Here is a 26566-nt window from a genome sequence, read left to right on the forward strand (position 1 = left end):
TAGGAGGGCATATGTAGACTTCCACCATGTTTGAATCACAGAAAGAGTCCAGAAGGCACATCTCTTTTGTTCTGAAAACAGACGATGGAAAGGCTCTTTTCTGAAATAAAGGGGGCAGAAGCTAGAGTGGACAAGATCAGAGGAAGAGAAACAAAGGTATGTCAACATCACAGTGTGGGATCAGGTTTAAATTCAACTTGGAGGAGGTATGGAAAACAGTCACGTGCAAGGGTGACGGGGTAGAATCCTCAGTGTCACGGAAGTGCTGGTGTGGTGGAGGACATGGTTTTCTTTTCTGGCTGCGCAGACCTGCTGGCTCACGTTTACTGAGCGCCGACTGTAAGTCAGGACTTCACCTTTGCTGTCTCATTTAACCCTCACAACACCTTCATGAACGAAGGCACACTGTGACCGCTTCCATTTTTCTGACGAGGAACTGAGAGATTAAGTAACCTGCCCAATGACATACAGTTTGAAAATGGCAACCAGGTGCCCTGACTACTGCTAAGGTGGACACAGTGGGCATCTGGAGAAGAGCATGGAAGTGCTCAGTGGGAAGTGTATTGTAGCCCTGAGTGACTTTTTAAAATATATATATATTTTTTATTGATTTCAGAGAGGAAAGGAGAGGGAGAGAGAGATAGAAACATCAATGATAGAGAGAATCATTGATCAGCTGCCTCCTGCACGTCCCCTACTGGGGATTGAGCCCACAAGCTGGGACATGTGCCCTTGACCTGAATCGAACTTGGGACCCTTCAGTCCACAGGCCAAAACCGGCTAGGGTGCCCTGACTTTATTTCCTCCAAAGGACATGCCAAAATCATTTCTGGTAAGAGGCAATGGAGAAAGGGTATCAGCATTTTTAGAAGCAATACCATTATGATGGTAAAAATTTTTAGATTTTATTAGATAAACTTACTTTAAGGCCTTGGAAACTTTCATTGTGATAACTTTATGACTATTAATTAAAAAGATTACATTTCTAATCCTCTTGGAGGTAGGCATATGGGATTAGATGGGTTATGGAGTTGCTAAAGGGAAGATGTTTAAAAAGTGGAGTGGCAAGCTGTGCTGTATGCAGAAATTTAGATGACTCTAAAGCTGGTTTAAAAAAATTTAAAAAACCCTCTTGCTGAATAGTAAAAAAACAAAAGTAGTTTTTTCCTTTTTAAAAAATTACATTGATTCTCAGGGGATGTTTGTGGGAACTAGAAAGGTAATCTAGAGATTAATATGAAAAGATAAGTACTGTACTGTTATTTTTTAGATTAGTAGGTAAATAATTGGAGGAAATATAGGGTACTTTTAAAGATAATGACTAGATAAATTATCATATTTAAATTTTGTGCTTTTGGGGATATGCTCTACTCATAAGGCTGTTATGCCTTTTGCCAAGGAGAGTACATTTCTTGCATAATAATAACTTGCCTAAAGGATAAGGTACATTTGAGTAAATCCTCCTGTTATCAGTTTCCACATTTATAAGTATTGTATTATGTTCTTCCCATGGACAATAGGCATGATGAGATAGGTAGAAAAATGCTTATTTTGCTTCCTTAACATCTTTTCTAAGGAGTAGAGATTGTTTTTTTTAAATGAATATGTCTTATGATCATTGAAAAGAAATAATACATATTTATAATATATGACAATGTTCTTTAAGAAGAGTATTTTCTTGAATTTAAGAAAACTACTCAATTTATAATATTTGGAAAATATAGAAAAGAAAAAGATACCAATGATAATCCTACTGGTCAGAAACATCTTTGAATATTTTGATGTGTTTCCTTCCAATCCCTTTAAAAATTTTAAAAAAACATAGCAAGAGTATACTGTATGCCCATACAGCTTTGTAGTCTGTTATCTTCACTCAACATGCTTGTGTAATATTTTCTTGTAATATTACTCTCCAGAAATAGCTCTAAAGGCTATACAACATTCTATTATATAAGTCACATAATTAATTCAATCTCCTTAATGTGAACTTTTAGGTTCCATATTTTTGCTTTCATGTACATTAAATTTTCAAACGCTTTATTGAGATACTAGTGCCCCAGTGCACGGATTTGTGCACATCGAAAGGAAACTAATTAGAAGGTGGCCAGTGGGGCGGGATTGGGTGAGACAGGCCAGACATGCCCTGGAGCCAACCTCCCACGGTCCCTCCCTGGCCGGCTGCATCTGGGGTGGCGCCTCGGCTCAAAAGGTGTCTGCGGAGTGAGTGGGGTACCTCTGGTAGGTGGGGTCCCTCAGCCTGGCCTGTGGGGATCGGGCCAAAACTGGCTCTCCGACATTCCCTGAGGGGTTCTGGGTTGTGAGAGGGTGGTTTTCGGGTAATGCACCCTGGAATTGGGCTCCCTCCTCTCTGGTTCTGAGGTGTGTCACCCGAGAACCACTGCTGCCAAGTCACCACAGCGCGGCAGCTCCTGTGTTGAGCATCTGGCCCCTGGTGGTCAGTGTGCATCATACCTACCGGATGGTCCGACGGTCACTTAGCCTTTTATATATATAGATATTTAACATAGTATAAAACTTAGCCATTTCAAGTGTACAGTTCAGTAATTTTACTAAGTGGTGCAATCATTACCATAATCAATTTAACATTTTCTTTCCTCCATAAGATCCCCTATGCATGTTTATAGTTATGCCCCCCTCTATCCCTAGTCCCAGGCAGCCACTAATCTACTTTCTGTCTCTAGACAATTGCCTTTTCTGAACATTTCATATGAGTGGAATTATATGTGGTTTCTTGTGATGGTTTTCTTTTGCTAACCATAATATATTTGAGATTCATTCATGATGTCGCTTGTATCTGGCCTTTATTTCTTTTTCTTGCCAGACAATATTCCATTGAAGAGATATAAACATTCTATATAATAAAAGGGTAATTAATGCAAATTGACCGAATGGTGGAACAACCAGTCGCTATGATGCGCACTGACGTCCAGGGGGCAGACGCTCAACACAGGAGCTGCCCCCTGGTGGTCAGTCTGCTCCCACAGGGGGAGCGCTGCTCAGCCACAAGCCAGGCTGATGGCTGGTGAGCGCAGCGGCCTGCCTGCGGCAGTGCTAAGGATGTCTGACTGCGGCTTAGACTGCTCCCCATGGGGCGCGGTAGCCATTAGTCGGACATCCCCGGAGGGCTCTCAGATTGTGAAAGGGCACAGGCCGGGCTGAGGGACTCCCCCCGCCTCCCAAGTGCACGGATGTCGTGCACCAGGCCTCTAGTTTTATATATCCATTTACCAGTTGATGGACATTTAGATTGTTTCAAGCTTTGTGCTATTAATAATAATGCTGCTGTGAACATTCATGTGCATACATTTTGTGGACGTACATTTTCATTTCTCTTGGCTCAATACCCATGAGTGGAATTGTTGAGTTTTATGGGAGATTTATGTTTAACTATTTGAGAAATTGCCAAACTGTTTTCCAAAGTGGCCCCACCATTTTACATTCCCACTAGCAATTTATGAAGGTTTCTATTTTTCCATATCCTCACCAAAATTTGTTATTGTCTGTCTTGATTATTAAAGCTATGCTAGTTGGTGTGAAATATTTCATTGTGGTTTTAATATGCATTTCCTTAATGAAGGATTTTGAACATCTTTTAATGTGCTTATTAGACATTTGTATATATTTGTTGAAATGCCTATTCATATATTTTGTCCATTTTATGATTGGGTTTGAATATTATCTATATACTAGAGACCCAGTGCACGGATTCGTGAACCGGTGAGGTCCCTCAGCCTGGCCTGCGCCCTCTCGCAATCTGGGACCCCTTGGGGGATGTTGGACTACCAGTTTCGACCTGATCCCTGCAGGCCATGCTGAGGGACCCGGGCCTCTAGTTAAGTTATAAGTGTTCTTTGCAATTTCTGGATACAGGCCTTTTATTTGATATGTGTTTGGCAAATACTTTCAGCCTGTTGCTTAGCTTTTTAATGTTCTTAATTAGGTCATCTGAAGCACAAAAACTTAGAATGTTGATGAGGTTCAGTTTGCCAGTTTTTTCTTCTATGGACTGCTCTTTCAGTGTGATATCTGTGAATTCTTTGCCTCACTCAAGGTCTGGAAGATTTTATATATAGTATTTTAATTATTTGAACTTTTAAAAGGATATTATAAAATATTTTTTAAGGATAGATCCTGAGAAGTAAACATTCTACAAATCTGTACTATACTTATTTTTAATTAGTTCTTTTGAAGTATTACATCAGAGAGGAAGATGTACACATAAGGGCAAAATTCAGGGAAATTTGAAAAGATGAAAACTGTGTATAACTACTGCAGAGATCAAGAGATTATCACCAGCTGTCAGGAGTCCCCAAACCTTCCAGAAGCCCCTTCCTAGTCATTACTCCTACTCTTCCCCAAAGGTAACCAGTAATATTAATACCAAAGGTTAATTTTTCCTGTGATTTGAATTTTGTATAAGTGGAATATCATATGTACATTTTTGTGTCTGTATCTTTTATGCAATATTATATTTGTGATATTCACCCATGTGGTGTCTTGCTGTAGTTTGTTCTTTGTCATGGCTGTTTATATTATTTCATTATGGGAATATATCACATTTATTTATCAATTCTACTATTGATGGGCATTTTTGCTTTTCTAGTATTTGGCCATTTTTAATGGCGCTGCTAGGAAAGTACTCGTACTTGACTTTTGATGCATAAATGTGAGCATTTTTGTTCAGTGTATATTCAGGAATGGCTTTGCTGGGTTATAGAGCAGGCATAACTACAAATTTCTTTGCTCATCTTTCACTGGCTTTGTTTGTGTTTTTCTTATTCATTTATTGGCATTAAAATATCGATATCTGTATCTATTCAGGGTATGAGTCTGTTGTCAATTATGCGGTTGCAACTGTGTCTGTCATTTGGCTTGCCTTTTCATTCTCATAATGATGCCTTTTTGTCAACTTATTCATCTCTCCTTTACATAGCTAATACTTTTAATGTTTTATTTGTCTCTCAAAAATAAACTTGATTTAGAAACTTAATTAAGATTAGGAAACCAGAGGCTGGTGTTTGGTGGTTATGAGGGCTCTTCAGTTTTCTGTTCCTGCCTATTCCAAGAGTGAAGTCCTTCAGAAGTCCTTTCCCCCTCCCGCCCATGAACCCTGGGCACTATCCTCCAGCCCCTTGAGACTGATAGACTGCGCTGCTCGGCTTCTCAGCATCCCAGCTGCCTTTCTTAACCCAACTTTAAGCTTCTCAGCTGCTTGAAAGCCTTTCAGCTGCCACTTTTCAGGCTTTCAGCTTCTCAGCTGCCTTGAGAAAACTTCCGAGCTGGCATTTTCGAATTGGCTCATACCTCCTGGGGAAAGGTATCATGGAATGCAGAGCTGCCTCACTTCTCCACACTTCCTTCTCCTTGAGATCACGGCCTCTGAGGCTCTCCTTGCTTGGTAGCTCTTAGATGCCTTCAAATCGGTGTTTTAAGAAGTATCCAGCTGTTTTGGTTGTTCTTGGTGGGAGTATTACTCTGCCACAAGCTTGTGGGTTTTTTTGGTTTGTTTGTTTTTGCCAGGGGAGGAATTCTCTAGAAATGTTTTCTAAGGCTGTGGCTAAAGCTTATTGAGTTACTGTGAGGTTGCATTTCTATTGATGGAGTACTAGTTTGCCAGGATTACTTTCATTTTTTTTTTAAAACCATTGAAAATTTTCAAGGTAAAAAGTAACATTGTAATTTTTTTCTTTTAATTTTTTATTTTTATTCTAGCGAGACTGAATACTATTTCAAACGATGGTTGGTATCTTTTCTTTATGACTTACCTACAATTCTTCATTATTTTAAATTGATTTTTAAGGATGGTGTAACATTACCTGTAATAATAAAAAAAGAACTGATTCTTCTGAAGATAAAGGATTGTTACCTTAATGAACTTAACAATAGCTTTTCTATTAATGTTTATAATGTTTGAAAAGGCAAGGGTTGTATCTCCTTTCCTTTTGTATTCTTTCTTGGTACCTGCTGCTTGGTATAGTCCATATTAACATAAAGCAGAGGTGGGAGCAATATGCTCATTAAAATTATTTCTTGGGAGAATAAGGACACATATGTAACACCTTAATCAATAAAGAAATTAAATTTAAAAAAAGAAAATTATTTCTTGTGTCATGCTATGTTCAGTGATTAACCACAGTGAACAATGTCTTTAGTTATTAATTTATATCATTTCATTTAGGAGCATGGTCCCAAGTCTACGAGGCATCATCCCATTTCTCATTATCTTTTTTCTTCCATCTATCCAAATCACTAATATGTAAGATCAAATTTTCCTTGATGATATACCACATTTATGGGGGATAAGTATCTGTTTGATAAATCTCCACAAATCTAAAAGGGAATTGAATATCTTACCTTCCTCACATGAAGTTAATGTCATTCCTAGAAATATCTTACAAATGCTGAATAGCAGTCTCATCAGCTCACTTTGAAGGATTTTAAGTGTAAGGCAGTTTTAGACTGATGTCAGAATTCTAAAGCATGCACATGAAAATTTTAAAAATTGAAAGCATTCTCCATTCACATAGTTTATCCAACTCTAACCAACTGTTTGGATTTCTAGAAATTATCCAGACAGTTTAATTTTTAGTGAACGTTATGAAAATAGTGTCTGAGGATGAGGGATAGTGGAATTTTCCTCAGCATGTTAGGCACACTCTGGCTCTTTTAATTGTGGGAAGTATAATTTTACTCCCACAAATGGCTTGTTTTAGTCACTCCTCTACCTTTTTTAGGTCATTTCATCAACTCAGCATAAAAAATAATGTCTGCTCTCATGCTGCCTCTAACCCTCAGGGAATGGTGTTCTGAAGAAAAAACAGAAACCTTTGGGGAAGGCTAGTCTAAAAATAGAGTCCTCAACATACTGGACCAGGGATGAGGCCATTTCTAGGGACAGCATTTTTCACGTGGTAGATTGCATTCTTAAATGGGGTAAAAGTTCCCTTCTCTCTCCTCAGGTGATGAGTACGGCAGCACAACATTTTGGGAAGAACAGGGACTTTGCAGCCCGGCTGTTCTGGGTTCCACCTCCAGCTCCCCCACCAGCTGTGTGATTGGAGGCAGGCCACAATCTGAGCCTCAGTTTACTTGTCTGATTCAAAATGGGGAAAATAACTGCTGTCTTTGGGGCTGCTTGCCAGGACTAGCAATAATGTATGTGAAGGTCAGATTCATGGTGGGTGTTTAAGAAATGGTAACTATAATTGCACATCTTAATTTTTTTCTCTCATTATGGAAGAAGACTTTTTTTCCGTCCTAACGTGATGATTCACAGGATAGAGCCAGGTTACCTGGGTGCAACTCCTAGCTCTGCTATGCATTCACTGTGTGACCTTGGGCAAGTTACCTAGTTTCTTCCTCATCTACAAGTGGGGATGGTTATGATGCCCACCTTCTAAAGTTGTTACAAATGTTAATATTTGTAAGTGTCTGGCTAATTTGTAAGCACTAGGTTAGCATTTGATATGTAAAAGTAAACACTCAATGCCAGCATTAGTTGGTTATCCTCCTATAAAATAAAAGATTAATATGCAAATTGACTGAACGGTGGAACAACCGGTCACTATGATGTGCACTGTCCACCAGGGGGCAGACATTCAATGCAGGACCTGCCCCCCTGGTGGTCAGTGTGCTCCCACAGGGGGAGCGCTGCTCAGCCGGGCTTATGGCTGGCGAGCGCAGCGGCGGTGGCGGGAGCCTCTCCCACCTTCACGTTAATTGGACATCCCCCAAGGGCTCCCAGACTGTGAGAGGGCACAGGCCGGGCTGAGGGACCCCCGCCCCCCCAGTACACGAATTTTGTGCACCAGGCCTCTAGTTGTTATTAGTAAAGGTAATAGGATTGGAATGGAATGGAACTAGAGGCAGCATTCTGCATGATGAATGATAGCTTATGGGTAGGAGGAGAAACAGGCACAGAGAAGTTTAGTGGCAACTCTGGAGCTGGCACAAATTCAAGTGACTGCTTTTTATTAATGTTTATCTTATTTATTTTTTTAATTTAAATTCTTTATTGTTTAAAGTATTACATATATCTCCTTTTTCCCCCATTGACCTCTCCCCAGCCCCCCCCCCCCCCAGCCCCCATCTCTGTCCATTGGTTTTGCTCATATGCATGCATACAAGTCCTTTGGTTGATCTCTTACCCCTTTACCCCCCGCCTTCCCTCATAGGTTGGACAGTCTGTTTGCTGCTTCTATAACTCTGGTTCTATTTTTGTTCATCAGTTTAAGTTGTTCATTATATTCCACAAATGAGTGAGATCATGTGATATTTATCTTTCTCTGACAGGCTTATTTTGCTTAGTATAATGCTCTCCAGGTCCATCCATGCTGTTGCAAATATAAGAATTCCTTCTTTTTTACAGCAGCGTAGTATTCCATTATGTAGATGTACCACAGTTTTCTAATCCACTCATCTGCTGATGGGCACTTAGGTTGTTTCCAAATCATAGCTATTGTATATTGTGCTGCTATGAACATAGGGGTGCATATATTCTTTCTGATTGGTGTTTCTGTTTTCTTGGGATATATTCTTAGAAGTGGGATCACTGGGTCAAATGGAAGCTCCATTTTTAATTTTTTGAGGAAGTGCCGAAATTAAAATAATTCAATGGAAAATTTGAAAGATGACTATAAGGGAATTTCCTAGAACACTGGGCAAAAGGGAGACAGAAAACTTGAAAGTAGGTCAAAGAGACAGGCTCAGTCAAGTTGGTCTGATATTTAAATACTTGGAATTCCAGAAGATACAACAGAGTAAATATCAAATACATAAAGAAGCTCCTCTTCTGCTCTGGGAAATGATCTTCAGACTGACGAGTTCTGAGAGCCCAGCAAAATGGATGAAGGCAACTTTAAATGCAGACCAGTTCTTGTGAAATTTAAGAACATTCAGTTTATGGTTCCTAAAAGCTTCTAGAGAGAAAATGAGATTGTCAAGTTCCCATTAGTCCTTGAGCACCTCTTTACTTTCTGGTATAATAAGGTACTTCAACCTCATCTCATGCTTTTCCTATCCCAGACCTGGAGCCAGCCATTTTTCTGAGGAGCTTTGGTTTCTTTTAATGGTGTTTGGAAACCAAGACCTGGCTACTCATTGTATCTGGAGTATGGCTTCTGACCCTTTGGTGCACAGAATTGTATGGAGCGGGTATATAAATGTATACAAGCTTTATCTTATGATGCATACAAAATGGTTTTACCAAATATTAATATCACTACTAACAACAAATATGCTAAGTGAAGTTCAGAGTTTCTTCTTCTTTAATTTATCTTTATTGTTGAAAGTATTGCAGATGTCCCTCTTCCCCTCCTCCCCCCATTAACCCACTCCCTTCCCCTCCCCAGGCCTTCTCCGCATTATAGTCTGTCCATGGGCTAGGCATATATGCAGAGAAGTTCATCAGTTAATCTCTTCCCACTCCCCCTCCTTCCCTCTGAGATTCCACAGTCTGTTGCATGCTTCAATGTCTCTGATTGTTTTTGTCCATCAGTTTATTTTGTTCATTAGATTCCCCATATAAGTGAGATAATGTGATACTGTCTTTCTCTGACTGGTATGTGGCTCCATCATCACTGCTAGACTGGGAGTAATGAGTGTGCTTCTGATTTCCTGGTAAGGTGAAGGGCAGGCAATATCTCCACTCTCCTCAGGTTAGAACAGCATCAACTGTGTAAGCAGAGCTATAGAGGTTTGGCAACCGAAAACCACCTAGCCAGAGACACCTCAATCAGAGCTCCTCTTTAATGTGCCTTGGAATCTTTTTAAAATGTGCCCAGGATCTTTTTAAATGCAGATGCTGATTGAGTCGCTCTGGAGCGGGATATTCTGCATTTCTAACAAGCTCCCCGGTGATGCAGATGCAGATGGTCCACAGACCACACTTTGAGTAACAGGTTCCTAGATAATATTGCAGATTTGTGACTTTTTCATTTGGCATTCCACAGACAAGAAATAAGACAGCAACTGGCTTCATATTAAAGGCGTATCCTTTCAGAGTATGAGTGAAATGGTAGGAGATAGAAGACACAGGAAAAGAAGGAGGAAAGAGGAGCAGACAGCCAGTGCCTTGAAGTCCTGAGAACTTCAGCAGCCTGCCCTGCAGGAAGTCAGAGCACAGGTGAGGGTGGAGGTTGAGCACACTCCAAGCGAGAGGAGCAGTCAAAGCCAATGTTGAAATAGCTCTGCTGAGGTGGTGCAGGCTGGGCCGAATAGCCACTGCTCTTCTCTGCTTTGGCCAGAAGCCCAGGCATTGGGGACCTGCTGGAAATGTGTTCCGCAGTATGGGCTTCACATACAGCTCAGTAACCCCCAGGGACAACATGCATCCCATTGAGAAAAGCACACCTTTCAGAATCTGTCTTTCTGTAGTCTTTTGGGAGCTCTCAAGATGAACAGTAACTGACCAGTTAGGAGGCTGAGTACGTTAGCCCTGCGCCCTGCAGGTCTGATCTGCATCCTTACCGACATCCAGCACAACTAAGGAGGCTGGGAAAGTGAATGGTGCAGGTCCAAACAGGTCTTCCAGCAAGGCGGTGCAGTTCATTCACTCACCTGTGTTACCTGGGTCACTCAACTATCACGAATAATTCTTATAGAATGAGGTTTTACTATATTAGAATTTTAATGAGGCATGACTTCTTGCTTCCTTTCAAGTTCATTGAAAATATTTTTAGGATTCAAGTTAGTTACTTTTATTACAAAATATTAAAATGCAGAAAGGAAAGAAAAAAGCCCATATGTCTACCTCCATTGACATTACTTTCAGCATTGGGGTGATTATTTCCTTTGAGCGTGTGTGTGTGTGTGTGTGTGTGTGTGTGTGTGTGTGTGTGTAAAGCAGTTATACTTTATTTGCAAAATTCTATCCCATTTTTAAAGACTTTATAAGCATTTCTCCATTTTTATAGGCTTCATAAATAACAGTTAAAGTGTCTGAAAAATGTCTTATTCAGTTAAGTAGGCCCTTAAATATTGGTCATTTAGGTTGAAAGAGCCTTAAAGAGCAGTCAGTATTTTTAATATATGAAGGGAAATGGGAAGTAGAAGTAGATGGATAGAAAGGAAATGTGCTTTCTTTTGGTGTCTCTTCTTTCCTCTAAGTTTAAAGTTATCTCTAATCTTAAAGTTCTGTTACTTTATTAAAGGGGTTCAGAGATGGGCGTTTTACTTTGTGGGTACTTATATTTACAGAATGTATTTAATCCAGAGGAATCCCATAGTACTTTTTAAAATTAGTCTTCCTTACCACCTGGCCTTGCTTAAAGACCTAATAAAAACTTTTTAACAGGTGCCTTGCTGCTGGGGAGATGACGTCTTTGTAACACAGTGCTAACCTGGAGGTACACTGCATAGGGTACACTTGGAGCACAGAGAGAAGGTGCTTCGTCCAGTTTGCAGCCTTGAGAAGGATTCCTGGAGAGTGGTATCTTAAAGCAAGTCAGGGTGTGTAAAAGGGACCTGACAGAAATGTGGAAGGCCCTCTGGAGAGAGGGACCAGCAGGGGTCAGGGGCCCATTCCCAGGACAGTCACTGCATGGAGATGGAGTGCTTGACAGTCACATGACTGACTACCTCCATGGCCCAGTGACCCTGCCTTTACCCGATGACGGGAGAAGGAGCAAGAGTCAGAAAACAAAATAAAACAAAAAATAGGTGGATATATTATAACCAAGGAGAGTAGGATTTCCTTTAGAAATTGTGTTCACGTATTTTTGGTGACCATCCTTTCATAGCCCCTTGGCCCCTGAATTCCTATCAGTTCTGAGTATGTTGGATCCCTCAGGTTTGAGGTGAAAAATGGTCACCATAATTGTAGTTGATGGGACTCAATCTAGTGTTTAAATGATTAGGATTTAAAAAATTCATCTGGTTACAGTTTGATGGATGGATTTACGGGGGAAGAACAAGACTGAGGAAGAGAGACCATTTCGGAGGCTCCCACCTGGACTAGAGACATGGTCATAGGGGTAAGAGAAAGGGAAACAGTATAGGAAATGCTTAGGAGGTGAAATTGGCAGGCTAGAGTGACTGGTTGGGTGTGCTGGTAGAGGGACAATAAGAAATGGTGTTTTACTCCCAAGGTTGGGGTTGGAGTAAATAGATGGTGAAGTCATTAACTGCAATTAGGATATAGAAGAAAAGTAGTAGTAATAATTCCTTTTTAGATCAGTATCTCTTTTTCTGTGCTTTGGTGTTTCTTAGCTGGGGTTTTCTAGAAACCATAGCCTGAGGCAAAGCTAGCCTACTGGATGACTGTGTCTGGAAGTGCAGTCTCTGGGCAGCAAGAGTGAGGGGATAAAGGAAGGGAGGCAGGGAGGAAGGAGAAGCAAATGCAACGTAGTGTGTTACTGATCTGGCTACAACTTCATCAGGTGAGTTGTCTTCCAGATAGACTTTAAAGAACTCTCCACAGGCCTGGTGGTCAGTCAGGGATGTAAGGAGGCGACATCCTTTCTGTCCTCTACATCCTCCCAGGAGAAATTCCCACCAGGGAGGGTTGTTAGACCTTCACTCTTTGATTGGGATGAGGAGCCACTCTGGGCAGCCAGTGGAGAGGCGATCTCATGCCCAACAGTGTAACATGAGTTAAGAAGTGGTTGGAGGAGCTGCAACCTTGGTGGGTTGTGCGGGGTCAGATTTGGGCAATCAGCTGAGGTCCAGAGGATTTAGGGAGGCCCAGGTGGCAGGTGGAACTGGGTACATATAGAGAGGCATGCCAACAGGGGCCCAAGCATTTTCCCAACTTCTCTCAACATCGTTCTCATTTCCTAGTTTAGTTTTCCCTTTTATAGTCTGTAAGAGCTTTTTAGTGCTCTGATTTTTGTTATACTGTTTTATTTTTATTACTCTTCAGGTTTTAATATTAGATTCATATTTCCCTAGTTTCTGTGAATTTGATGCCTCCACTGACAGAATTTCTAGACTACAGGTTTATATAATTGTGTTCCTCTTTATTTATTTAGTCTGTTTGGGCTGTTGTAACAAAGTACCACAGATGGGGTGCTGGCTTGTATACAACAGACACTTACTTCTCACAGTCCTGGAGGCTGGGAGTCTGAGATCTGGGTGCCCACTTCCAGGTTGCTGACTTCTCACTGTATTCGCTCATGGCAGATGGGGCAAGGGAGCTTCCTCGTGCCTCCTTTAAAAGGGCACTGATTCCATTCTTGAGTGCTCTGCTCTCATGACATAATCATTTTCCGAAGAGCCCACCTCCTAATGCCGTCACATCAGGCCCTTAGGTTTTCGACATATGAATTTTGAGGGGACACAAGTATTCAGACTAGAGCGACTCTGTGGCTCAGTACGCAGAGGACAGAAACCTGTCCTGACGGTCATATCCCACCAGGTACTTGTTTCATCTATTTCCTGTGTTTGCTTCCCAAATAGACAAGATACACTACATGTTTCAGTAAAGAACTATGAAGGAAATACTGTACAATGAACTCTTATTTTAAGTGTTTCATAACTAAGGAATAAAGGGAGGCATTGGGTTATGAGTATAATAACAGAATTTTTTGTTAGTGATTTAGTAGCTTTTGAGTATATATTGTATGCCAGGCTATTAACTGGGTTTCAGAATACAGTGCTGAGCAAAGAAATGGCACATCTGTGCCTTCCTGGAGTTTGCTCTCCAGACGGGGTAGGGGCGGAGTGGGGTGGGCATAGGCACAGGCATGAGTCAGGGGATGCCATGGATACTGTAAAATGATTGTGGGTCGAGTATTATCACAGAGAAGTACATGTTAAAATGAGACAGTAGAATAGAGGTGGGGATTGTCTTGGTCAGGGGACCAGGGAAGATTCCTATAGTGATGGAAGAGTAAGAATTCACAAAGTGAACAGGGAATAGCATTGGGTGGACAGTAGCAGGAGGCAGTTTATCCACTTAAATGTTTGCTGAACATCAGCTGTGGCAGGCACAGTCATCGGTGCTGGGAATCCAGTTGTGAATAACCCAGGCAAAAGTTGCTGCCTTATGCAAGTTGTTGGTAGTTTGGACAGGATGGTGTAGATGCATTAGAGAGAAATGGCCTGATAGGAACAACATTTAAGAATTAAAATGTACAGTTTTGGGGGATGGAATAAATCATAACTGAGGGAGGAAGATGTGAACATGACTGTTAGGTTTCTGGCTTGTGTAACCAAATGGGTGGTAATCTAGTCTCTGAGCATGAGAACACTGGTGTGGGGTAGCTTAGAGGGGGGACGTGCAGAATTTGAGATATCCCAGTGGAGATGTTAAATGAGCAGTTGGGTGCATGAGGCTGGAACTCAGAAGTGAGCTTTGGACCATTAATACAGTATATCAGGTATTTGCATGCAGGTAATTGAGGGAGTAGGCAGGAGGAGGTTGCTTATGGCATGAGAAGAACAAAGCAAAGCTTTTAAACCTTAAAAAAATTTTTATGTGTGTTTCTAAAATAGACTAAATTATAATTGCTTTTAATTAGCATGTGTATTTCAGTCTGAGTGCCCATGTACACCCTTAGGCATAAAAAACAAAACTTTTCACCCTTGCCCTATGCAAATAGTTTATAGGTGATAACAGATATTCAAGTTTTAACATAGCAGTTATGGGTCTAGGCAGGCTCTTTTGTTTTAAGATTACAGGTTCATTATCTAATAATAAAACTTGGTATTTCACTCTAAATGTTGCATTTACAGACAAATATCATTGTGAGAAACATCCATGACAGGTAAGTAATATATCTGTGAACTACTCAAAAAGGTTGATGAAATTAAATTGGCCAGTATTTTCCCCAATAATAGTTTCAAGGCAGGTAAAGATTCTCAGCAGAACAACGACCTAATGAATGTGAGCTTGAGAATAAAAATAGAAATAGGAGACAAAAGGAATATTAATAAATCCTGTCACCCATGGGGCTCATAATTTTTTTTTGCCTTTTTGTATTTCTATAAAGATTCCAGAAGGTTAATCTTCTATTAGCCACTTAAAAAATACATTTTCCTAGTTTTTAATTATAATTAACATTCCTTTCTATTAAATGCTGACCTTTCTTGCCACTTGAGTTTCAGTTGTAATTGTCACCAGAAGTCACGTAGAATATTCTCCTTGAAACAGGGCCCTTGCTGACATTTAGTTTAGTTTCTACATAACATTTGTGGGGAAAAGTAACATGAATACAATAAATCCTCACGCTTAATAATCTAATTTTTTAAAATGTCCATGGAAGAACTAAATGTCCCATCATGATAATTTTTTTTTTTTGTGGTGACCGTTCTGGGTGGAATTAGAAAAATACCAGAAATAGAACAGAACACTGCTTATGGTTCATACTTAAAATGTTCACACAGCATTTTCCTCTTTAGTTTTATTGCATATAGGGTTTAAGTTAGATATACCTTGAAAGTAAGTGAAATTTTAGTGCAATAATGATATTCTCTGTATAAAAATAACTTTAAATAAATCCTCCCCTACCCCATCCACTGCACTTGAGTGTTACATATTCTCTTTTGGTTAGTTTGTTCAAAGCTTTCTATTGCTATACCTACAGGTAAACCAAAAAAAATAATAGAATTCAGTTCCCCAAAAGTAGACATTGCAATTGTGATAGAAATTTATTTATTGATTATTCTTTTTAATTTTAAAGCAGATTGCCCCCTGAACGGGGTTGCTTTTTGTTTTGTTTTTAATGAAATAAAGTTGGAATGTGAGTTACTTGTGAAGTGAACTGTGTGGCTCTTTACTTCCGGTCCCGCCCACCTCCTAAGAGAACAGGAGTATACTTGCCTCCATCCTGGTGTGTTCTTTGTGTATCATTCCATTTTCTAATTAGAATCTCTAGACATGTAATAAGGGCCTGTTATGGGCAAAGAATATGAATTTGTTTGTGATGCCTGTCGTATTTTAATTGGCATTTCTCAACCCAAAACTTCTCTGAGGATCGGGGTGTGCCTGATTCTTCTAAGCCTATTTCTCTGGAAGTATTGAGGATAAGGAGATCTCTGTTCTGGTCTGTCCAGTCAGTTACCACACCACCATCTGCTTTTTGCTTTTAAAAACCCCTGTCTAGAAAGCCCTAGCCGGTTTGGCCTGTGGACTGAAGGGTCCCAGGTTTGATTCCGGGTTGTGGGCTTGATCCCCAGTAGGGGGCGTGCAGGAGGCAGCCAATCAATGCTTCTCTGTCACCATTGATGTTTCTATCTCTCTCTCCCTCTTCCTTCCTCTCTGAAATCAATTTAAAAAATTAAAAATAAATAAAAATCCCTATCTATTTATGTGTCTTTCATTCACACCTCTTGTCCTTTGGGTTGTACCTTTTCTTTTAAATCCCTCTACTGTCATTTTGGTGTGATTTTGAGATGTGGATCTATGGTCACTCTGCCCCATTTAACCAGAAATCCAGGAACCATTTGTTCATTGCTGTCTCTCTAGTGCTTGGCACACACTAGATTCTTAAATAAATATTTGATGAATGAGTAATTGAATCAAATGAATTAGAAGTTTTTTTTTTAATAGTAATGGGATTATATATATATATATATATATATATATATATATATATATATATATATATATCAACCTAAAAAGTGTCTTTTTAAATGTGGTTTTGCTTTGGCTTCATTACAGCTTTTGTTTTTGTTTCTCAACCTGATAAAGTAAACTAAGTGTTTTGAAGTGTGTCCATCAACAAAATGAAAAGGCAATGTACTGAATGGGAGAAAATACTTGCAAATCATATATCTGATGAAGAATTGATATCCGAAATATATAAAGAACTCACACAACTCAATAGCAGCCCCCCAGCAATCCAATTTAAAATGGGCAGAAGATCTGAATAGACATTTTTCCAAAGAAGGCTAATAGGTACATCAGGGAAATGCAAATCAAAATCACAATGAGATATCACCTTATACTTGTTAGAATGACTATTATAAAAAAGACAAGATATAAGTATTGTCAAGGATGTGGAGAAAATGGGACCCTTATGCAATGTTGGTGGGAATTTAAATTGGAATAGCCACTATGGAAAACAGTATGGAGGTGCTTCCAAAAATTAAAAAGATTAACTACAATATGACTCACCAATTCCACTTCTGGATATTTATCCAAAGAAAATGGTATAACATAAAAAGATATCTGCTCCCATGTTCATTGCAACATTATTCACAACAGCCAAGATATGGAAACAACCTAAGTGTTCATTGATGGATGAATGAATAAAGAAAATGTATATACATACATTTCTATGTATGTATAAATGTATATGTATATATGAATACACATAATAGAATATTATTCAGCCATATAAAAGAATGAAATCTTGCTATTTGCAACAACATGGATGGATCATGAGGGCATTATGTTAACTGAAATAAGTGAGACAGAGAAAGACAAGTATAGTGTAATCTCAGTTATATGTGGACTCTAACAATGAAGCAAACAAAAACACACAAACTCATAGATACAGAGAATAGATTGGTGGTTTCCAAATGTGGGGGGTAGGGAGTGGCTGAAATGGGTCTAGGAGGTCAAAAGGTACAGACTTTCAGTTGTAAAATATATAAGTCATGTGATGTAATATACAGCATGGTGACTATAGTTAATACTATTGCATTGCATATTTGAGAGAATAGATCTTAAAAGTTTTCATCACAATGAAAACAATTTTAACTTTGTGTGATGACAGATGTTAACTAGTCTTATTGTGGTGATCATTTTACAGTGTATACAAATATCAAATCATTATGTTGTATACCTGAAATGAAATTAATGTTGTATGTCAATTATATTTTAATAAAAAAATAAAAAATGAAGTGTGTACTATTTCAGGATGGAGAGATGTTTGTTTACTTGGTCAAGCACAATTATAGCTGTTATTTTAGGCTGATGATACACATTTGTCTGTTTATATTTTCCTATAGATAGACTTGTATTGAGGCTGATTTATGTAGCAAGCACAGTCTTTATTCTTATATATTTAGTTAGTTCTAAAGAAAATATGGTGATTATGGTATGTAGCTTTCTAACTGCCATTGGCCCTTTGTGGTTAATAAAATTTTAGAGTCACCGGCTTAGTGTGGCATCTCAGTCAGGTATATTTTGCATTTGTGAAAGTGAGAGTAACTAGTAAAATTAATATTTTGAACTAGCAGATAAATACTCTCCTTACTCAGCCTTGACCACAGAGGGGACTGTAGAGAGAAACAAGTACGATAGAGAGCTAATGATTTGTCTACAATGCTGGATCTTGGGCCTGTCAAATGGGGTGCCTCCACCCTCCCTACCCCAAGAAATGAATAGGTGAACATTTGGCATTTACCCCTAAAATAAATGACTAATTCTAAGTCAAAATAACGAGCAAATTATAGTGTTATTTTAAGCTTCTGTGCATTTATTCCTCCCCCCCCCCAATCTTTGGTATTTATTAAAGGAATCTAGCCAGAAATCCAAAGAGGATTCTTCCTAATTAAAGAACTTATCTCTGCAATAAAGAAGGAACAATCCACATCACAAAAATGGGCTAGTAAGATGGTAGACTAATAAAGTCCCCTATTGAAAACTTCAGGGTTACAGAAGTTGGGGGTAAGGATAAGAGAAAGATGACTGGAAACTTGTTGGAGTAAGATAACCAAATATATGTAAGTTTTCTGGAATAGATTCTCTACTGCTGAATATTCTTATGGGCATCTCCTTTAGAAATTCCATCTTCATTATTTGGTTGACATCTATCAAATTTAGGGAAAATAAATTTTTCAATTTCTTTGATCTTTTCAGATAGAAGTATTTGTATCATCAAATAAAGGATGCAAGTTAGTGGTCATGGGAAAGAAGAGAGAATATGAGAATATAAAGAAAGCTTTGAAAAGAGAAAAGAAGTCTTGAAAATATGATCAAGACTTTTTACATATGATTTTTCTTGTCATTTTGAATAACTTCTCCAAGGTGGTGATGGTGAGATTTCTGGGAAAAAAACACACAAAGAAATAGAAAGCCAGGAAACTATTTCAGACCTTTCATAGAAAATAACCTAGTAGGTGTTATAATAAAAGTGGTAAGTAGAAAACTGAGTTCAGGTTTTTTTGCCATCTAGTTTTGTGCTCACGTAAACATAGAATATGAATCTGTACCAAAAAAGCTATTAAGGAAAACATTAGTACTCTCAGGAGAACCCGATAATAAAACCTGTATTAATAGTGCCTGTGGAAAGGCCAAGTTGCTACTGGAAATTTGAAAGAAAGTAAGTAAGGTTCTGACTTTTGACTTTGAAGTGGTAATACATTTTCATTCTTTTCACTTTCACATCGTACATGAGTGTCATGAAATTTCCGTCATGGCTGACTAAATATAAAACAACAGGACAACAATATCTTAGTGCTACTTGAGCTAGAGATGTAAATATTGTTGAAGGGTTAAAGAAAGCCAAACTGATCCTCCATGCTGAAAGGTAAGAAGTCAACTGTTATTTATGAAGCTCATTTCTCACGTACTTTTCGTATGTTGGGCTTATTTTCAGGCAAAAGGACTTCTGTGGGAGATGGAGCGCTGTCTGTTTTCCAGAACATGTTTCCAAGCCTGTCAGGGAAACGTGAAACTGCTGCTGGGTGTTGAGATGCTGGAAGAACGCCCGCTCAGCTGCTAGCGCCTTCCCTCCTGCTGAAGCCATGGTCTTCTCCGCAGGCCTGACTGCGTCCCAGACTGGGGCAACCAACACGACGTACGTCGTCTATGAAAACACGCACGTGAATATGACGGCCCCGCCACCAGTCCAGCACCCTGGCATTGGGCCGCTGCTTAGATACAGTTTTGACACCCTGGCTCCCACGGGGACGAGTTCCTTGACCGTGAATAGCACAGCTGTACCCCCAACACCAGCAGCTTATCAGAGCCTACACCTGCCTCAGCAAATCATCCTTTCTGCTATAATGATATTTATTCTGTTTGTGTCTTTTCTCGGGAACCTGGTGGTGTGCCTCATGGTTTACCAAAAGGCCGCCATGCGATCTGCCATTAACATCCTCCTGGCCAGCCTGGCGTTCGCAGACATGTTGCTTGCAGTGCTGAACATGCCCTTTGCCTTGGTAACTATTCTCACTACCAGATGGATTTTTGGGAAATTCTTCTGTAGGGTATCTGCCATGTTCTTCTGGCTGTTTGTGATTGAGGGAGTAGCCATCCTGCTCATCATTAGCATTGATAGGTTCCTTATCATAGTCCAGAGGCAGGACAAGCTAAACCCCTATAGGGCTAAGGTTCTGATTGCAGTTTCTTGGGCAGCTTCCTTTTGTATAGCTTTCCCTTTGGCTGTAGGCAACCCTGACCTGCAGGTACCTGCCCGAGCCCCCCAGTGCGTGTTTGGGTACACAACCAGCCCAGGTTACCAGGCTTACGTGATTCTGATTTCTCTTATTTCTTTCTTCATACCCTTCCTGGTGATACTGTATGCATTTATGGGTATACTCAACACTCTTCGGCACAATGCCTTGAGGATCCATAGCTACCCTGAGGGTATATGCCTCAGCCAGGCCAGCAAACTGGGTCTCATGAGTCTGCAGAGACCCTTCCAGATGAGCATCGACATGGGCTTTAAAACACGTGCCTTCACCACCATCTTGATCCTCTTTGCTGTCTTCATCGTCTGCTGGGCCCCGTTCACCACTTACAGCCTTGTGGCCACGTTCAATAAGCACTTTTACTACCAGCACAACTTTTTTGAGATTAGCACCTGGCTGCTTTGGCTCTGCTACCTCAAGTCTGCATTGAACCCCCTGATTTACTACTGGAGGATTAAGAAATTCCACGAGGCCTGCCTGGACATGATGCCCAAGTCCTTCAAGTTTTTGCCGCAGCTCCCTCGTCACACAAAGCGACGGATACGCCCCAGTGCTGTCTACGTGTGTGGGGAACATCGGACGGTGGTGTGAATATGGCAACTGCCTAAAATTTTGGGTGATGGTTGTTCTTTACTGGACTCTGAATTTTCTTTCACATGGCTTTTCCACTTACACTTTCCCATTTTTTATAGGTTTGTGTGTAAGTGTGTGTGTGTGTGTGTGTATGTGTGTGTGTGTGTGTGTGTGTGGTGCAGTATAAAGAAAGAATGGCGACTAGTTATAATTCTGTTACCAAGGATACACAATAGGGCAGTGATCACAGATGTTACCTCCAGGATTCAACAGAAATCCTCTATTTAGGGTGGGAAGATGGTTTTTGTATCTCTGGTTGATTTTGTTTTGGAAGTAGGAATCAGGATTGTGCTTTATTGAGCCTGCAGTCACACTGAATTGTCGGTGTTTGGGATGCTGCTCAGGTGTGCTTAGTTGAGTTTATTCTTTTTCTTCTGGAAAACACTGCTGCTTTTTGCCATTGTATTGGAGCCAAAAACCACATACATCTCAGTAGATAAATACTTACTTTTGTTTTAAGAAATAACCCAAGGAGGTTAGTGACATTTCAAAGGTCATTAATATTTACTTTGGTGCACTTTAGGAAATAATGTACAAACTAATTCAGTCATGTTTTTCAGAATTGTTTTTATACATGACATGTTATGCTTTAGGAGACATTGCATTATCATTTCTAGAAAGATCGTTTTAAAAAATGTTTTATCTGCATGTACAGTTTTAAAGGAGAGAACATAGGCATGTAGATATTTTTCTAAGCACAATAGAATTCTTTAGAGCAATAGGGCAAAGTCAAGAAGGCAGAACATTCTTGCAAATTTAAATGGGATGCAGTGAGGAGTGGCTGGTGTGGACTGTGGTGACGCCTTTTACTCAAGGATTCTCACTGAGTCCGGCAGGGAGAAGGACCTACCACTATTGTCCACCTACCATGTGCCAGGCACTGTGTATCCTTTTATCCTCACAGCATCCTGTGAGGTAGGTATTATTTCTTCCTTTTTCACAGATGAAGAAAGCAAGTCTCAGAGACTAAAATCCTGCCCAAGGTTAGTCCTAGAGCTGAGACCCCAAACGTCTGTGGGAGTCCCGAAGCTGTGCCGTCTCCCTGTGCCACACAGACACAAATTCGGGTTCAGATGTTTCATAGTCGAGAGGGGGCTTTGCATATCCTTTTTTTTTTTTTTTAAGACTATAAAACCTTTTAAAAAATAACTTCATCTTTTAAATTACCAAAAGACGTGAAACGAATGCAGAAAGTCTGGGAAGTATAAACATGAAATGAAATCACACAACCACCCTTTCACAGTGGAACTTTAAAATCGTAGATAAATAAGACGATCAGGGAATAAGGTGACACTTTGGTTTACAAAAAAAGGACTGACGGTTACGGAGAAGGTCGGTACAGCTGTGTGTCGGTCTTGGCTTTGTGGGTTTGGAGGCGTCCAGTGGTTCAGCTGTCTCTAAATGGTCCAGGGGTGCGAAGACAGCACTGTGATCCGAGCTTGCCCCTAGCAGAGCTGGGGTCGGTGAATATGCTCCGAAGCGAGTCTCCTACATAGAAGCAAAGGTAAGCCCTGGTCCAAGCGCAGAGCAAGTAGTAATAGGGCTGGTCTGGGGTTTCAAATTATTTTTCTCTTATTGGTGATCTGACCCCCTTGGTGCATCCAGACCCTTTGTTCCCCTTCTTCCTGGAGCCACTGATACACGTGATAAAAGAGCTGACAGGGCTGGGGCTGCAGACGAAGCTACAGGGGCTGAAAGTGCAGCCCCGTGGCTACACCATGGGCTTTATAAATAGGTAAGTAAACCATGAACGTTTTTTTATTTTTAGCATCTTTTTGGAATTTTAGTGTTTTGTGAACCTCTGTTTTTTCAGTTGTACAACCAGAGAGTTGGATTAGATGAATCTGAGGTCTGGCCCAACTGTAATGTGCTTCCCTCCATGTGAGAGTGGAGATGTTTGAAGCGCCCCGTTGACGTTGGCTTCACTCTTTGGTCCCCAGTATTACTTCTTTACATTTTGTTCCATTAGCTATTTCTTAACATTGACCATCTGAAGAGCACGTGGCACAGGATCAGGAGCTAGGACTTCCAAAGTTTGATGACACCATAAAAGATCTGGGAAACCCTGCTCTTGCAATTGTAACAGTGTTGGAACTCATTTTCCAGTTGAAGAACTTTTTTTTCAGATGCGAACATATTATTTAACATGTTGATTTGGGATCATCTGATGATGACAGTCACCTACCTCTTTGGTTTCTACTTCTATTACTCACAGGTAAAACTGTTGCATCCATAGGGACCTTATAGAATATAAACACTATAGTCGATACTAGTAGCACATTGAAGTGTATCATGCTTTCCATTTTCAACTGGATTTCAAGCAGATATTAATAAGTATATTTGAAATTAGACTTTCTCTAAGGAAAGTAAGCATGCTCTGTATTCATCTTACAATATATATTGGCAGTAGGTCTTGAGACTGCTTTTTGTTTGGAGTTGAGACTGAGTTTGGGCTTTCTTTGTCCTTTTTTATGAGCAATCCTTAGGTACTTTTGTGCTGCTTTGTTAGGCAGTGCATCATCTGGTGAGAGCTCTGGACTGCCTGCTGAGATGCTCGGTGTTTGTGGAAGAAGAAAGAAGAAAGAAAAAAAGGGGCCTTTGTGAGAATTGAGCAACACCGATCAGCAGTTCTCTTTACACTGGATAATCTTGATCAGATGACAGTTTACAAATCATTTTGAACGTTTTTATTATGTATACAATTTGAAAGCTTTAAAAAAACGTACTATGGAGTACCTTTGAAAAAATTAGGTGCAGACTCCTATGTTGCCTAGTCCCCTGTATTTTCTTGAGGGGAAAATAAATACCACTACTAATAATCACCACTGACTGACATAATCAGAAATGTTTTTGTTTTCATTTTCCTTCTGGCTAGAAAGTAAGAAGCATGAAAGACATAGTGAAATATGTGTGGTCAAAAGAAATCCCCTATAGTTTGGAGTAGTGATATTCAAGCTTTAATATGAATATGTGTCTAAGTATTCCCAGGGGGGCATTCACAGATGCCCAGGGCCTCCAGAGTGTCTGGCATTGGGCCCAGGGATGCACACTTTTATTTGGTTGAGTACCCTGCCCGATTCTGATGCAGGTGGTCCAAGGGGCATACTTCAGTAATCATTTCTGTCGAAAATATACCCATTTCAATATTGTCTGTTTTATTCAAAAATGCTTGTTTTGTGTTGGAAGCCATTATCTTCTCGTGCATGGGTAATCCGCATCCGGAGGAAAATGTACTCATCGTTGTGCCTAATTTGCTGCCACGTGTGTTAGTGCTGGATCTCACCAGTAATAGAGTTACCTTCTTTCAGCTGACACAATTCTGATAAACCATCTCATTTCACAGGAGAGCAGAAAGAGTGACTTAATATTTGAAAGTCATGACTTTCTGGAGCCTAATTCCTCTAATATCTTCTCCCGGAGAGGTGTCTATTGTATGAAACCTCCTGAAGAGGATGAGGAGAATGTAAAGTCCTCTGATACCCACTGCTCTCCTTCTGCCAGTCTCATTTAACGGAAGCATGAAGAAGAGAAAATAACCTTTTCAAATCCATGTATTTTGGTTGCTAACAAAGATATTTACATTTTTCTTGGTCTTTGCTTTTGTTTACATGAAAATATTTATGTATGTATCACAGAAACATTTTCCCTTGCTTGACATATTATTCTGCCATGATTTTTAGTTTAAAGGACTGCTTAATTCAAATTTATTTTCTCAATGACAGTCCATCTAAACTGCCTTCATTGAAAACTCAGTTTTTATAATAAAAATATCAAAACACATGTTTGTTATTACAGGTAAATGGTAATACATTTCTTAGATATATATTGGTACTAGGACTTTGTAATTAAAAATAATTTATTTTAAAACAGTACCTGACCTGTATGGGGGAAAAACACTTTGAATTTGGAACTGTTAATATTCAGAAATCAACAAGTATGGTTATTTGTGCATATTCTTATTACAACCAGGAAAAGTGCTCCCAATAAGAAAGTTAATAAATGTTTAACATTTCTAAAAGTGGAGTTTTTTTAAAGACTAGTTCTTTCTATCTTAGAAAACTTGTCATGAATAATACTTTCTGTTAAATTAAAATCTGAATTTAGTTTCAAATCTTGTTTTCTTTGGGTTCTTATTTTCATATTTGACCTCAAACCTGGTGTATACTCTAATTTTAGAAGTTCTTGGGATAGTTAAGGATGAAATGAAACTTGGCAGGAAAGCATTAGTATTAAACAGTTTTAAGAAATTCTGTCTGGAAGAGTTATGAAAATTTTACTGCTGAGTCATGTAAAATTATATTGTCACTTGGCAAATCAATGACAGCAGTTGCTCCTATTTTGACAAAATGATTTCAACTATGCTTCTAAAATCCACTTTTAGGTTTATCTAAAATCCTCTTTTAAATCCATAGGAAATAACTTTTGTATATAAGAGTTTTAATTTTTCCCAGTTAGACATGGGGTTTTATTTTATTTTTTTACTCACATGCAATAGCTAAATATATTTCTTTTAAGTTACAAAAGAAGGTTGATTTACAAAAGAAGGTTGTTGTTGAATCTACATTTGACAGTTTCTTTTGAAACGGAAAGGTAAGGAAGATATAGCAAAATAGAGGAAGATGTTAAACTAAAAGCATTTTCACATCTACCATGAAAATAATGAACCCCATTCAACTCATTCATAATACAAAGAACCTTTAGGAGCAATTTATACCTTAAGTATCAAGGTGCAGTAAGATTCAATGCAAAAAGAAAAAATAAATATTTCCTAGCTATATCAGTCAGCGTTTAACCAGAGAAGCAGAACCAACAGAAGATATTTATTAAGAGACTTATTTCAAGAATTGGCTTAAGTAATTGTGGGTTGGCTAGCCGCTAGGCCAATCGGAAATCTGAAGGGCAGGCCACCAGGAAGGGAGGCTGGGAATTGGAGGTGGGATTTCTTCTTTCTCAAGCCTCAGTTCTGCTTTGAAGGCCTTTCACCTGATTGAGTCAGGCCCGCCAGGTTATCTAGGATGATCTTTCTTAATGTGGACTGATTATGGACTCTAATCATATCCACGAAATACCTCCACAGCAACACTTAGGTTAGTGTTTGATGGAATAACGGGTATGTAGCCTACACAAATTGACACATCAAAAGATTATCCACTGCGGTGATATCCACATTTATGATAAAATTCTCCTGTGGTGCTGTGGTGGTGGTCTAAAAAATCAGTCCCATAAATCTCAGTGTTGAGGTTAAAACAATGACCAAGACTAACTTGTTCCAGAGGATTGGCTACACATTCTGACCACATAATGTTCAGATTCATGGAATCGCAGTTATAATATTTATCTTTGATTTTCACTGTATCTGTTTTGAAACTTCTTAAAAGGGAGTACTAATTGATGATTATGTAAACCAACTGCCTTTCCATGTGAGCTTTTATTATTTGTGATACTTGTCAAGGCTGATGCCTTTCTTTTAAGGAATTTGCAAGTATAACATTATTTAATATCAGCATAAAAGTATGCAAATCATAATAATGATGGGTGCTATTTTTGGCTGCTTACTGTAGTCAAAATACTACTTTATTTTAATTCAAAGCATTTTCTCCTTTTTCCA

The 26566-nt window shown here is 39.4% G+C and overlaps 1 protein-coding gene across 3 annotated transcripts in view; it reads left to right on the top strand.

The window, feature by feature from the left end:
- GPR63 (G protein-coupled receptor 63) overlaps positions 1-24959 on the top strand; it is a 40483-nt gene extending 15524 nt beyond the window's left edge. For 2 of the 3 annotated variants that reach the window (XM_079781176.1, XM_079781177.1), the window contains exon 2: positions 19509-24959. In XM_079781176.1, the coding sequence (XP_079637302.1) occupies positions 19657-20916 (1260 nt within the window). In that variant the 5' untranslated portion in view covers positions 19509-19656 and the 3' untranslated portion in view covers positions 20917-24959. The remainder of the gene's footprint in view (positions 1-19508) is intronic. The other variant, XR_013814018.1, reaches the window with a different exon arrangement.
- Positions 24960-26566: the final 1607 nt, after the last annotated feature.

This window comes from Cnephaeus nilssonii (assembly GCF_951640355.1).
Source record: "Cnephaeus nilssonii genome assembly, chromosome: 9".
Taxonomy (NCBI): domain Eukaryota; kingdom Metazoa; phylum Chordata; class Mammalia; order Chiroptera; family Vespertilionidae; genus Cnephaeus; species Cnephaeus nilssonii.